Source organism: Penicillium chrysogenum (genome assembly GCF_028827035.1).
Source record: "Penicillium chrysogenum strain IBT 35668 chromosome Unknown utg000001l_segment0_segment0, whole genome shotgun sequence".
Classification (NCBI taxonomy): Eukaryota; Fungi; Ascomycota; class Eurotiomycetes; order Eurotiales; family Aspergillaceae; genus Penicillium; species Penicillium chrysogenum.
In genome coordinates, this window is record NW_026622749.1 from 2,152,180 (window position 1) to 2,167,066 (window position 14,887).

Genomic DNA, 14,887 nt, shown 5'->3' on the forward strand with positions numbered 1-14,887 from the left:
GATATCGACGCTGAATACTGTATAAGATTAGAAATACAATAACCGCCTGCGTAGGTTGCCAGCAATAGCTACTAGGCTTCACTAAATACATTCAATGAGAATCTTGATAATGCTATCCTGATAACTAGATCTCAATGTAAGATCGGCACTGCTTGGGGAAATTGGAATCAGTAAATTTCCAGAAGAATGTTTTAACAATATCAGCAATGGAAGGAGGATAGATCAAAACGGCAAGAAGCCGCCAACTATGTGCAACGAAGAAAAGCGCCGGAAGAAAACAAGAATTTATCATCTTGGTCATGTATGTATTCAACAACAGGAATAAAATGAAATAGAATTTATGCATATGGTAAAGATAAAACATGGGGCGATGAGGGGGTATCAACAGATCGAATGAGAATGAGCTCGCAAGGAGGAATAATGGGATACAGGGCGATGGGGATATCAGAATCGTACAGGTGGCCAGAGAGTAAATCCAAGGCTCACGGATGGATATTTTGACAAAGGAAAGTGACAAAAGGAAGGTGACAAAGGAAAGGGTCAAAAGACCTCAGTGGCAGATTGTATCTTAGTCATGGCAATGGTCGATGGGCCATTGATGCCCGTTCGACACCATGACAGAGATAAATGGGCTAACAATAAATGATAGATCCAGGCCGGACTGCTGTTAAATGGCAATCACTAATACTCGGTCTATTCGGCATAACCAATCTCAGCTTTCGCGCTGGGGATCCGCTGCAGTTCTGAAGGAGTTGTCTCCTCCATAATGTGATCTTCCTCTGCAGAGATGGGGCTCAATGAGGGAAATCCCCGGAGCATTGCTTGTGTAGACTTTGGACGGACCGCCGGGTTCACCACAACAGCGCGGCGACCGACCTCATTGTGCCATCTCTCAGCAGGCTTGCTTGCCGAGCTTTCTGTTCCTTCCGGTTCGATCTCGGGCTCGCCAAGGATGTTGTTGCTAAGACGGCGGGATTCATCCAGTGATTCCACTTCTTCGGGGGCATCTGCTGGGCCATCCACTGAGTCTCGGCCAAAGGAGTTCAAATTCGATCGAACAGGGCTGCTAGGCTTTTGTGACATCCGACGGAAAAACTGGCCTGACATCCAAGATCCCTCAGAATCGATTGAAGCCAGAGACTGGGAAAGTGGCACGTTATCGGCCTCGGTGTCCATACTGTCTGAAGCCCACGACCGATGATGGCTTCGGTTGGGGTTTTTGATGTCCACACCGGGGCTAGGTGTTGGTTCACGCAGGAAAGTCTCATCCCGCTCGAGAGAGGACTCTAGAACTTCCTCCGGGATATCTGGAGACTGTAGGCGAGAATCAGGGGGCGACAGAGGTTCGTCGCCAAAGTGTTCAGTGAACTTGGATTGGGAGCGCTTCACGGTCCCAGTGGGCATCAAAATTCTCTGAGGGATAACCGAGGGCGGAGGAGGTGATGACTGAGTCTGGATTTTGTAGAAGGATTCATGCGAGGCGTTGGAAATTTCGGGGGTAGTGTCGTGGAATCGCTCTTTGTACGTCCGCTTGAGACGAGACGAACCACGTCTGAACAGGGAGGTAATAGTGTTTCCCCGGCGACCGCTGGTGTCAGAAAGTCGGCGTTCTGAGTCGACTCCTCTGGAAATGTCCGACGTGGAGCTGGGTCCACATATTTGTGAATGGGATGGGCTATTTAGCCCATGCCGAAGAGATGAATGAGACGGCGAAAGAGTAGTCCGGGACATGGAAATGTCGTGTGATGGGGCGAAGCTAGGACGTTGAACCAATCTCCGCTCACGAATGGAACTATCATCAATATTTCCAACAATGCGAGAGCTTTCCCGCGATTCGCGTCCAAGGTTCTCACTGCCCTTGGAAGTTCCCAGCAACCACGATTCATTCTCCGGTGCAACAGCCGTCGGTTCATCAACTTGAGGGACGGTGGTCTCTTCATTCGGGACGTCTTCGGGTTCAGCGACTTCGGCGATGGACGGCTCTGGTTGGGCAATCTCGGTTTCCGGCTCGGGCGCGGGCGCGGGCTCGGGCTCGGTGGCGACTTGGACTTTTTGTTCTTGCGCTTGCTGAGCATCGGCCCTCTCCTGCAGCTTACGCCGAAGTCTTTCCTGGTCGTCGACCTGCTTCTTCTCCCGGCGGCGACGGTCGCGATCCAGCAGCTCTCTCAAAGCCCCGGCATCTAATGAATCAGCGAGCTCGTTTACTCGTCGTTTAGAATAGTAGAAATCATCTTCAGACATGGTCAGGGCCTGGAGCCTCTCTTTGTCCTGGCGGCTGGAAGCAGGCGGGTTGCTGCTTCTAGCGGTCTGCAGGCGAGGGGCTTCGACGTAACGAACGACGGGGCGTGGGGTCAAGGCAGCAAAAGCGTTGACCTTGTAGGTGTAAGGGTCGGAGATATCAGACGTGGAGGACGTGGCGGAGTCACGAATGGACAGGCTGATGTCAGACATATACCGGTCGGCACGTCTACCATTTGCCTTTCGACGATGTTCCAGTACATAATCCCCGCTGCCGGCGTTCGGACGACGGGGGATATCAATAGGGGTGGACGAGAGCATACGAATTTCACGCTCACGCATGATCTCGTTTGCTTTGCGCTTGCTCAGCTTTCGTCGTAATTTATTCGGGGGATTTCCATTTTGGCTCGGTTTCCGCCTCAGCAGCGAGCCTGTTCTCGTGAGTGGAGGGTCGCGTGATGGGGGGTTCCGTGGGTGATCGGCAATGGAAGCAGGGCGGTCTAGAGATGAGATAGGTCGATTAGACGGCACGAGGGCGGAGCTGCGCCGGCTGTCTGCAGCATCCGCCCGTGACGTGCGGTTGCTTTGGCGTTTGGATGGTTTGCGGCCCAATGTAGGCTCGATCGTTGGTTCCGCAAACGAGGATTGAAGATCAGCAGCTTCGGCACCGGTCACCTGGATGGTGTGCCGCTTGCTCTTGCGATTAAAGGGCCATATCGCCATGGCGTTTTGAGGGGGCACGAGCCCAGGGACAAGTGGGATCAGTTATCGTTATCAGTGCGGTGTCGCGACAGTTTGACTGAACTCATGGAGGATGGAAAGGAGAGTTTAGGAAAGTGACTGGTAGTCAGGGTGATGACACAGGCGTCATCGAGTGGGTAGATGGAAGTTGGAAGTTCTATCTGAGGGAAAGAGAGAGAGAGAGAGAGATAGGAAGAGAGAGGAAGAGGAAGAGAAGAAGAGAGGAAGGAAGGAGAAAGGAAAATCGAAAAGGCAGAGAAAAAGAAAATAGGCCCAAAGGGCAATCAGAAAGCCCTTTTTTGTTTTTTGTTTTTTGCCTGAAAAATAAGTGGAAGACTTGGCATTTGCTTTTTTATTATTTTAGTTTTTACTTCTATTGTTGATATATAGATATCTATAGGGATTCTTCTATAACCATTCTATTATGTCTATTACAGTTGCACGGGTACCTGGTACCTTGATCCTAAATTCGTTGACAATCTCGTTAAAAACTCTCTCGTCACACAGAAAGAGAGTCTAGATTTCACTGGAAATTGGCAGTTGACCTGTGGGGGAAGAGTGATATCCACTGTGGACTCCCGAATGACGCAGTGTGATAAATATACACACATCCCTGTATACTATTGATATCCTCTATGTGGTATAATATTGGATATTATATTGGGGTATACCATGAAGATATAACGGATTCTAATATTATATATCTCGGAAATGAAAAAGTAATCAAGTAACATTGATCCTGTACAACCCAGTCCCATGCATGTTCCTCGTGCCCTCTTAAAGCCAAGCCACCGTTTAAACGCCCGGTGGGGGCCAGCCTGACGGTGGGAGCCTTTCGTTGGGTTTGACACGCGGGAATGGAGTCGATCTTACGCACTTTCACACACTTGGACCTATGGGATCGTCAATTTTTGGAAAAGTTTCTGCAGTTCTCAAACTATTGTGACAACCTGCAGGGACTATATGTCTGGTATTGTAAGGGGAAGGATATCGTGCACACTGCACACGCTTAAATAGAGAAATGATCGGCAAATTTCACTGTGGTTGTCTTAGTTTCTTCTATAGTCCTGAAGGATTGCAATTTATTACTAATTCTATTCCTGATGCCTGACTAGGCAATATATATCGCATTTCACTTTTTTACCTCGGTTCTATTCAATATTGATGTTCAAGGGCATAGTACGACGTAGGAAATACGGAGATTCTAATTATATCCCATTGAGAATCCAGCGGGTTGCAAGGTATCAGCGCTATTGTTTGGTTTCAATTCAAGGCTCATATTATACTATGTTGTAGATCCAGGGTATTGTCCAGGGCCTCTCCTTGCCTCTATTATTCCTATATTCTATAAAGTACCTACATGTATATTTATTATATGGTATTCCTGTCTTCACCTTAGCTCCCGTCTATAGATACTCCGTACTCCGTATCTTTCCAATAACGTGGCTTTCCACCATAATACTCCACTTCCGGTCTCAGATTGTTCCACCATGGTTCCTGCATTTGATTCGCAACGATAGACTTGATCTGACCGCGTTCTCCTCTCGCTGTTCGATGCCAAGAACATCTCAGAGACATCCAGAATCGGGTTTGGCAGGGGTTTGACAAGCCACTAAATCTGCAAGGAGCAGACACCACATTGAATCAAATGTATTTTATTTTTGGTTTTCGCTAAAACATAAGCTCATAAAAATTTGGAACATCCATGGATCCGATGACCTTATTCCCGCATTCTTCAGCATATGTAGAGGATTCTACATATTGCACTCTCAATTCGAAATGACATTGCATACCAAAAATAAATTCCATTCCGAGTCAATACCTTGGAAGGATGGCGACTCAAGCCATTGAGAATTCGCCACGAAGGCAACCGCCACCGCAAGATACGGAAATCGACCAGAACAACTCAACTCACAACCAATGACTTCTGCACTTGACACACGGAGTTCACATAACCCAATTAGATCAATCCAGAAAAAGAAGACAGTCGAGACAGACAAAATTCTCCCAAAATGCCCCTACCCGCCAATTCTACCCAAACGCCGAAATCACACCAGACCCGCATTCCATGCGACACCGGACAGATATCCAACAGCAAAGTCAGCTTGAAACGGATATTCTCCCATGTCTCTCCTGACACTAGCCACATTCGCACGGTCCGGTATAAGTACCACCACCGCCGACTAATGCAACATAGTCCAACATAGTCCAACATAGTCCCTCTAGCCGTGAAAGAAACTCAGTCGCTCATGCGCTTCCTCAGTCGATTCGGCTCCCGCTCCAGGACGCTGTACTTGCAGCTTCCCCGTCGGCTCAGAAGGCGTCTGATAGACCAGCCACTGTGGTAGTGCGCATCGGATGTAGACCGCGGACCGGAACGCTGGGTCTCAGGTCCTAGGTGGAGCTTGTGGTGGGATTGGGAGCCTGCTGGCGGTTGGGCATCCATGACTTTTGTCTTCGGGGGCGTTGGTAAGGTTGGTACGACGTGTGGTATGGCGCTGAGGCGTGGAGCGGGGGTGGCTGGGATCTGTCAGGCGGCCGTTGGGGTTTCGCGTATGGGTGCAGGAGTTTTGTTTGAATGGGCTTGCTTTTGGCGTTTATTTTTGGGTATCTCGTTTAGGTTGGTGGTGAGGTTGATGCTTTGGTTAGGGACCGGAGAGCGGGGTTGGAATTTGTGGGGACATGACGAGATACTTTCGTCTTGGTTGATCTTTGATCTCTTCGAGTAGACAAGTGACTCGCTATTCTCTTTCTCGCATGTAGGGCATTCAGGGTTCAGGGTGTTTGGTGGATATGCAGCTGCATACTCCAACACCTGATGTGGCCAGTGGAAACTTCTGTTCCAGGAGTTAGAGGCAGTCATGCCGGCTTAGACCTTACTTTCACTCGATATCAAGTGACACGATTGTGATGCAAATGACGGTGATCCATTTCTGTTTGAGGATCCAGGGCCTTGGTCAGGATATATAGTCTTACCTGTGGCCGACTTATGGGGCAACAATATATATCCAAATCGTATGTCACATTGCAATGAAAATTGTACTGTGACTTGGCCCTGGTTTCCTTCCAAGGTTGATACTTTCGTATTCCAAGGTTGATTAAAGTCCATTAAGCATACCAGGCTCGCGTGATAGTGTTGAGTGCAGTTCATATCACTTGCTTGATATTTGCAAACCTACATGGCATAATGTATGAGGTACTTGAGAAATGGAGACCCACAACTAATGGAATTGATTGATTCTCTGGGTAATTTAAACTGATCATATTCCGGATTCTAATTGGCGGAATAGCCAAATCCATCCCGTCTTCAAACCCTCCGTGATGGACCTGGCGATCTATGACTCGAACGGGAAATCCCCGGCGTGACACACAGAGAAATCTAGAACTATTCCAAGTTATATCTGGCGAAGCACCGTGTGAAGTAATAATCTTCTCCCAACCTTGTAAGAACCCCGCATCTGTGTCCCATGCCCAAAGGATTCTGAATGGACAGAATAGAGCTCGCATTCGTATTGGATGGAAGAACCCGGAAGAAAGCGTGTTTTGTCAAGTGTCGGTCTGGTTGTGTTTAAAATGTCTGGAGAGCATGAGATCCCATTGAAAGACTCTGTCTTTCCATTTCCTATTCTAACGGAGTACCTGACATTATTCCCAACCCTCCCTCCTACAAGCATCCATACTGGAGAATAACCCCACTGGCCAAACGCTGGCATCATTTATTCTGACCCCGTCGTGGTCGCCTGACATCTAAATTCCTTTCCCATCACACATAAACATCTCATTCGTCTTCACCGACTTTCTGATTGATATCATTCAAACATGGCAGCGTTGTGGATATTTGTGGCTCTTGGCTACTTGCTGCTGTATGCGTTCGCTGCGATGCAATCACAGGAATGGCGTGTTCCTGTCAACTGCATTGCCAATTGAGCTCTTCGCCATGAGTGTGATATGCGAGTTTGGAAATGGTTGCCTCGGCTGAGTTATAGCCTTGTGAACAATTCTTTCATGCTCGGCTGCGGATTGGCATTGTGCGGTTTCCTTTTGAGGAGGCTTGAATGGCCAATCACGATTCATGATCCACGACGATTCTTACGACTTATTTTTTATATGAAGACATGAAGGGGATGAAAAGCCTGGACAAAGAAATCATCCCTGTACAGGGTAACCCTTCTTTGGGTTGCGTGCATAATGTTCAACAAGACGACAAAGGGGCTCTGCAACTAGAGTCTTCTATGATTATTGATGATGATGACTGCATGACTTTGAGGGAAGGCGTTTGATACCATGGGAGAACAAACTACAGTTCTGGACTTTGTTTAAAAGTACTTGAAATTCACGTTTTGTTATTACTGTTTGCGTTCAATCAAGTCTTTTGTCAAGAAAAAAGAAATCCCCCAATCGAAAATCATTCCATATCCATGTCCATACATAACGGGGTAGCCGATGATAGGAATAGAGAGGGGTGCGATTTTCCTGCGTCTCTGCAGCGTATGTTTGTGCTGCATACTGGAGATAATGTGACAGACATCCACATTGTATTTAGACGCGGGGAGAGACGCAATCCAGTATTGTTCGCTTGAGATGATCCTTCCACATGGTAGGGCCACATGAGATGCGGCGAATTATTCCCCGCCATATCATCTTGATGAAACTTTGTGAGAAATTGGGAAAGACACAGCAGAAAACGCTCCGCTATGACATGTGATTTCTTCAGAACCAGATCTTGATCAATTCCTCACTGACAGCACTGGGCGTCAGAACACCACTATCTGTGATCAGTGCAGAGATCAAGTGAGGGGGAGTGAAATCAACCGAGTCACAGAGGGGTAGCTTGATTGGAGTGTCTCCGTTTGTGTCAACGGAGGACTGCTGCTTGCGCTCCTCTGCAAGGTCTTCCTCAGACTTGAATTCAACAACTTGCTGCTCAATTGGCAGGTCGTACTGACCAAGAGGGTACAAGCGAACGAACTTGTGGCTCTCTGCTACCACGTAGAATGGTTTCCCAATAGCCTTGGCAAGAAGACCGATCTGGTAGGTTCCCATGCGCGACACAATGCCTCCATTCTCCACCACACCCTCTGCACCCACAATAACCATATCAGCCTTGCCGAGAGAATATGCCACGGCGGACTCGGGAATTGTTGAAACTGGCACACCCTTTGCTCTCAGAGCACGGACTGTTTCCATACCCTCTGGTTCTTCGTTCGGGTGCTTGCTCTCCTGGGAAGTCGAAGACAGAACGTAGATAACACGGAACCGCACAGCGGAAGGGCCACCTTCCTCATCTGCGGCTTTTTGCAATAGCGCGGCAACAGCTCGGGAGCCACCGTTTGTGAGAATAGTGCTACCATCGCGAATGAAGCCACGGCCGAATGCTGCGATTTTGTCTCGGCTTTCCTTGGCACGTCGGATAAACAGCCGTCCATTTGACAAGAGATGTGTGCGGATGGCCTTGAAATCGCCTGCAGGGCCCAGCTGCCCAGGACGTTGTAGTGTGGTAATCAGGTATCGCTGGAAAAGATCGGTTCCGGCAGAGAGACCGATAGGGTTGGGAATAGATCGTTTCAGGTGTGCGGTAGACTTTTCGAGTAGATCCAAGGTCTCTGATATCGTCGAAGAGGCTGAATGTGTGAGAAGAAGGACTAGAGCTTCAATGGCCGCGATAGGCATAGTGAGATCGGCATCGGAGCGGAGGAGTTCATTGTAGGTTGCGACAATGCTGAAGGAACGGTGAGCAGGTGCGAGGGCTTCAGGGGAGCGTGTTTTACTTACTCAAAGGGCTTAGTATCGGCCGTAGCCGCATCTGAGGTGGTAGAAGCCATATTTGTATGAGTGTCGAAGATGCGAGAGTGAGAACAAAGCAATATCGAAGGAAGAGAAAGAGTCATGAATTCTAGGTAAGTTTGCCCGGTTTGCATAATGCCCCTCTAGGCGCTAACCTCGATCGGGCGGTGTGCGGGATTGTCTCCAAGTAAACAATCAAGCTCGATCAACAAGCAATTAGCCTACCCACTTTGTCAATAAGCCCCTTGCCTGGTGACAGGCTCCCAAACTATCATGTCGCGCAATTCTACTGCGATGGGATATAACAGCCGTATGAGCCAGCAATTCCAAGGCAACCAGCACCATGGTCGAGGTCGCAAGAAGGAGGATGAGAATGACGCCCTCATGCGCCTGGTGAGCTCGATTTTCGCCGGGGCTTGCGTTTTGTACTAATATAAAATAGCCCGACAAAGAGATTGCAGGATGTATCAACGATATCGGTATACCGTTTACCCTCGCCGACCTGGCAAAACCAAACGCCCAGCAAATCCAGATGGTATTCGAATGGTTCGCAGAACTGCTCATGAACACGACCCGGGAGACCGTTGAGCCCGCGATGCATGCGGCTGCAGAAGATATATGTGGCGACTACCCTGATATAGTTCCCAATGACACCCGCAACCTGATGGGTTTCTTCATGATGCTCCGAAAGCTATTGGCGGAGGTATGTGCTCATCACTGTCTACGAAACCCCTGAAGAGTATGCTAATGCTTCTTGTCCGAAATAGTGCGGTGTCAATGACTTCACCTTCACAGACCTGACCAAACCAACGCATGAGCGACTCGTCAAGATCTTCTCGTACTTGATCAACTTTGTTCGATTCCGCGAATCGCAAACACCTGTGATTGACGAGCACTTCAACAAGACAGAGAAAACGAAATCGCGCATTGACGAACTTCTTGCGGAAAACCAGGAAATGGAATTAAGGCTGAGAGAGATGCGACAAGATCTGCAATCTAATGAAGCGCATGTGAGGGAGAAAGTTTCCAGAAACGACGCGCTCAAGGCGCGGCTATTGGAATTGGGTCGGGAGCAGTCGCGAGTCGCAGAAACACTCGATCGCGTTAAGACGGAAAGAGCCCGGCGGCAGCAGCAATTGGAAGAGAAAACTGAACGAACCGTCCGTTCTCGACAAGAAGCGGAGAAACTGCGCCCTTATGTACTCGAGTCTCCGGCTACCCTCCAGTCCTCACTGGCTGAACTATCGGAGAATCTGATGCGCGAAAAGGCCTCCATAGATGCGATGGAGAGGCGGGCTCGCGCACTGCAGACCTCATCGGATACGTTCACCGTGGTTTCCAACGATGTACAGGGATGTGTTAAATTACTCGATGATATTTCAGCTGAGTTGCAGAAAGAGGATGAAGAGGAGTCTCGTGCTGCCAGAACTACAGAGGCTATTTCGGACAGGGGGAACAGCGTCCGCGAGGTCGAGCAGACCGAGAAGCTTTTGCAGCGACAACTGGCCCGTTGGGTCGAACGTATCGAGGCACTTCAGAAAAATGCACAGGAGAAAGCCGAACTTGCGCAGGAACGCATGGAAGAACTCCGCAATGTTCAGAGACAACTCCGCGAGGAACGTGCGGAGAAGCAGCGCGATATGGAGCGGAGACGTATTCGCATTGAACAGACAGAGAAGAAGGTATGCTTTACCCTGTGCCACCTAAGGCATGGACCATTGCTAATGCGCTCTTCTAGATGGTCGACTTGAAGGAGAACATTGAGACCGAGATTCAGTCGGCCCATGACCAGTACCTAAAGCTAGAGTCACATATCAAGCTGTACATGACAGAGATGGAGAAGTCTCTATGACGAATCAGTTGTCATTTATGTGCGAAACAGGAGTTCAGCGGTCAGCTATAGGATACCCGGACAGTACAAATTCATTCCCAGGAGTTTTATTATGTTTTCAATATCACGTCTGATTTCAGCATTAAGCGTATTTCAGTCTTTCCCAGTTCAATGGTTCTGGTCAAATTCAAACCAGCGTTCGGCAACGCGTCGGACGGTGACACCCCGTCCACCCAAGGTACTTTGGTCCGATCGCATTCGAACTGACCCATTCAATAAGGGAACATTCACATCCCATAGCTTTCTTCCCCTGGCAGCACTTGAAGGGTCTAGAGCATCCACGCACTCATAAAGTCGGAGATTCATCCCCGCCCTGGAGGAAGCTTCAACAACAGAAGCAAGTGTTCTTGACAGACCTTGTGCCGAGAATTCTGAAGTCGTACCATGCAAAGCCACCATATCAAGGACAGCAAGGAGTTGTCGGTCATGAGAAAGCGATTCGTCCTCAGTAGCCGCCCGAACAGCAGGTTCGAAAATGGCAAGGTATGCCCGAAGAGACTCTAAAGTCGGGCAGAATGCCAACCTAATTTTGCTGGATCTTGCAAGTAGCCCGATGGTTTTTGTAAGCAGGTCATGGCTCCCTGCAGTGTCTGGATCAGTGCGGCGTGAGCGAATGGCTGCTGTGAGTTGCACCAAGAACTCGGCTCTGGTTGCACAGACAATAAGATGGGTATCTGAATTGCCTTCAAGCAGTCGTTGCAGGAGATCGGACACCAGATCGCAGTGAGCGATCGTGCATGTTGGACCCATTGCTTGAGATAGCTGTGTTGTCGCTCCCACTTATTGTCCCTCCCAGATCATCAACGAGAAATGAATCATTTTGTCATCAACTTATAATCCATCAAGCACAAAGAGCCATGGTAGTCGTAGATCTTGGGTCAGTTGGTATGTAAACAGTAGAACGTTGGATGATGCAGATCGAAGGCGGGCGAAGAGCTGAACTCCGACATCATCCACTTCCGCGGAGCTGCTCCGCCTTTCCTCCCCTCACCTCTCACCCATTTCCTTCGACTCACCCAAAGCCCTTGGACTGGGCACTTGGAGACTGGAAAGATGGAAACAATTTCCAGGATATCCTCGATGCTGGAAACAGGTATGTCGGGGTGGGTTGCAATCTGCTCTATTTGGCCTGAACTGACCGAGCAACGTCACTGTGCGCATAGCTCGAGAGCTCACATTAGAAGCTGCCCAGTCCGCTGCTATCAATCGGACTTCAGGAACGGACTATTCTTCGCGGACTTACAGCCCCGCGCACATCAAGAAGCTCCTTGACAGTCGCCATGAGCGGGAGGTCCTGGATGGAATGCGGAGGGTCATCTCGGTACGGGGACCGTTAGCAAGGACTATGGAAAACGCAATGGCTGACTTAATTTGCTGTTATAGTTGATGTACCGGTCCGAACCCTCCCTTACTTTCTTTTCAGCAGTTGTCAAGAATGTAGCCAGCGCCAATCTTGAAGTCAAGAAATTGGTTTACATCTACTTGGTTCATCATGCGGAGGCGGAGCCGGATCTGGCACTACTGTCCATCAACGCGATCCAGAAATCGCTGACCGATTCAAGCCCACAGGTTCGAACAATGGCGCTTCGGACTATGTCAGGAATCCGGGTTCCGGTGATCAGCCAGATTGTGTCGCTCGCCATCAAGAGAGGATGTGGGGATATGAGTCCACACGTGCGCAAAGCGGCAGCTTTGGCTATTCCAAAGTGTTATCGTCTAGACCCGAACACGCTGCCACAACTGATGGGGTATCTTGAGACCCTCTTGGGTGATTCTCAATACTTCGTCGTCGGCCCTGCAGTCGCGGCATTCTTGGATCTGTGTCCGGATGAGATTGGTCTAGTCCACAAGAACTATCGTAGCTTAGTCAAGAAGCTGGTTGATATGGATGAATGGGGCCAGCTAGCAACGTTGCGCCTGTTGACGTTTTATGCGCGAAAATGTTTCCCTCAACGAACTCAGAAGGTCAAGCGCGCAGCCCCGGAGGCATTCTACGACGATGAAAAGCAGCAACAGGAGGCCCAGGATGATGCTGAAGAGTACGAAGTACCGGTAATGGATCCTGATCTTGAGCTTCTACTCCGAGCCTGCAAGGTTCTACTGCAGAGCCGAAACTCCGCTGTCATCGTCAGCGTTGTCCGTTGCTTCCTTTACCTTGCTCCATCAGAATATATTGCGTCAGCAGTTGGCCCCCTTGTGGCTCTTTTACGGACCCCGCAGGACATGCAACTCATCGCTCTGTACAACATTGTTGCCGTTGCTCTAAGGGTTCCCAAGCCTTTTGCGAAATACACGGCCCATTTCCTTGTGCACGCCAACGACCCGCCGCATATCTGGCGCCTCAAACTGGAAGTCCTAACCATCTTGTTCCCGCATTGCGGAAAACATTGGAAGGGGGTCATCATCAGCGAGCTAGAGCACTTCTCTAAAGGCACAGATCCCGAGTTGGTAAGGGAGAGTGTACGAGCCATTGGGCGTTGCGCGCAAGGGGATACAAGTACCGCAGGCATGTGCCTACGGATCCTTCTCGGCCAGATATCTAGTCCAGATGGCAACCTCGTGTCGGAGTCACTGACTGTCATTCGTCACTTGATTCAACAAGACCCATCCTCACATAAACAGACTGTTCTCCAGCTCGTCAAGCACCTGGGGTCAACAACCCATCCAGACGCTAGAGCCACCATTATCTGGCTGGTTGGCGAGTTCGCTGGGATTGACCCAGAGAACAATATCGCGCCTGATGTCCTCCGCATATTGATCAGAGGATTCGCCGATGAGATGGAGATTGTCAAACAGCAGATTGTTCTTCTCGGTGCTAAGGTGTATTTACATCATCTCTTGCAGAATCCACCAAAACAACAGCCAGAACAACTTGCATCGTTATCATTTCCCGAAGCCCCTGCCAAACCCCAACAAGAGTTTCAGAACGAATGGTCTGACAACGGGAATGAGGAATCTCAAGATGCCAAGCGAACTGAAGAGGGAGAGGAGAGCCGCCGGGAAAATGACGGCGCTGAAACGAAGGAAACAGAAGAAGCGACCGAAGACCGGATTACGTTATTATGGAGGTATATCCTCCTTCTTGCACGCTATGACACATCCTATGACCTACGTGATCGGGCACGTCTCTACAAGAGCCTATTGGAAACACCTTCTTCCACTCAACTTGCCAACCTCCTTCTCCTGGCACCAAAGCCGGTACCTCACGCCCCCAGCCCATCCGAGACACGCAAAGACCTGCTCATCGGCTCCGCAACTCTCGTCGTCGGCTCCGATGCTGGCTACCACGGACTTCGAGGCTACACGAATCTCCCAGATTGGGTTGAGCTAGGCCAAGAACCCGACCCCAGTCTTCGCACCGAAGATGTGAAACCAGACACATCCAGCAACACCACCTCCATGACGGCAGGTGACCGCCTTGATAAAGCACTACGTGAACACAAAACCACTTCTATTTCAAGCCGGGGCCGAAACGGTCCGGCTATGCCTTTGGACCCAGCTGGGAAGAAGACTCTTGATCAATGGCTAGAAGAGGAAGAGGAAGAAACTGAGACAGAGTCTGAAACAGATTCCGAGGAAGAGGAGACGGACTCGGAAGAAGAGTCTGGCTCGGAGGAGGAAGATGATGAGTCTGAAGAAGAGACCGATTCTGAAACCGAAGCTGTCCATAAAGAGGCACAGCAGTTGCTTGGTTAGACTTGTTCGAATTATGGTCACATTTATAGATGCTGATTTGATTGAACAACCTATTTGGGCAGCTTGAAAGTATAAGAAATGAAGTTGAATGATATTTCTGGAATATAGTCACTTACCTAGGTAGAGGGTTGTCAAACAGACTTCATCCCACAGCGGATATATAGGGATAGGTTGCAGTTCCCCGGTTTCTGTAAGCACTTAGACTGTCTTTTCCATTTTTCACTCTCACTCTTCGGCCTCTCTCTTCTTACCATCGGTCTACATACTCAATGAGAAGCTCACTGCACATACCTACCCCTGAGAGTCTAGTAACTTGCGGATTCAATAAATGCCGGCGGATTCTGATAAATACCTCGGCCTGTTTACATATAGGTAAAGGATCTTTTGTTAACAACACGGGAGAATCCCCAGAATGCCAAGCAGCGGCCAGTGAGCTTGATTGCCCAAGAAGCCGGTCGCTGCATGTTGTCCTTTCGTTGTTTTTAACTGGTTGGATCGGGTAGATCAGCCAATTTCAATGTGGGCGAGTAAATCACT

General features: G+C 49.3%; 5 protein-coding genes across 5 annotated transcripts; 2 read left to right on the forward strand and 3 right to left on the reverse strand.

Moving 5' to 3' along the window:
- Positions 1-693: 693 nt before the first annotated feature.
- On the reverse strand, positions 694-2,961 carry N7489_000871 (uncharacterized protein; the record flags this gene model as incomplete). The annotated part of the gene is made up of 1 exon (XM_056706626.1): positions 694-2,961. The coding sequence occupies one exon, from the start codon at positions 2,959-2,961 to the stop codon at positions 694-696; it is 2,268 nt and encodes a 755-aa protein (XP_056570928.1).
- A 2,257-nt stretch (positions 2,962-5,218) lies between these two features.
- N7489_000872 (translation initiation factor eIF2B subunit alpha) lies at positions 5,219-8,801 on the reverse strand (the record flags this gene model as incomplete). The annotated part of the gene is made up of 3 exons (XM_056706627.1): positions 5,219-5,434; positions 7,723-8,698; positions 8,752-8,801. 3 exons carry the CDS (start codon positions 8,799-8,801, stop codon positions 5,219-5,221), a joined length of 1,242 nt encoding a protein of 413 aa, XP_056570929.1.
- Positions 8,802-9,036: 235 nt separating this feature from the next.
- nuf2 (kinetochore-associated Ndc80 complex subunit NUF2) lies at positions 9,037-10,615 on the forward strand (the record flags this gene model as incomplete). Its single annotated transcript, XM_056706628.1, has 4 exons — positions 9,037-9,156; positions 9,206-9,466; positions 9,531-10,445; positions 10,502-10,615. The coding sequence occupies 4 exons, from the start codon at positions 9,037-9,039 to the stop codon at positions 10,613-10,615; spliced, it is 1,410 nt and encodes a 469-aa protein (XP_056570930.1).
- A 147-nt stretch (positions 10,616-10,762) lies between these two features.
- N7489_000874 (uncharacterized protein) lies at positions 10,763-11,404 on the reverse strand (the record flags this gene model as incomplete). The annotated part of the gene is made up of 1 exon (XM_056706629.1): positions 10,763-11,404. The coding sequence occupies one exon, from the start codon at positions 11,402-11,404 to the stop codon at positions 10,763-10,765; it is 642 nt and encodes a 213-aa protein (XP_056570931.1).
- A 303-nt stretch (positions 11,405-11,707) lies between these two features.
- On the forward strand, positions 11,708-14,350 carry N7489_000875 (AP-3 complex subunit beta; the record flags this gene model as incomplete). Its single annotated transcript, XM_056706630.1, has 3 exons — positions 11,708-11,747; positions 11,818-11,975; positions 12,038-14,350. 3 exons carry the CDS (start codon positions 11,708-11,710, stop codon positions 14,348-14,350), a joined length of 2,511 nt encoding a protein of 836 aa, XP_056570932.1.
- Between the last annotated feature and the right edge of the window lie 537 nt (positions 14,351-14,887).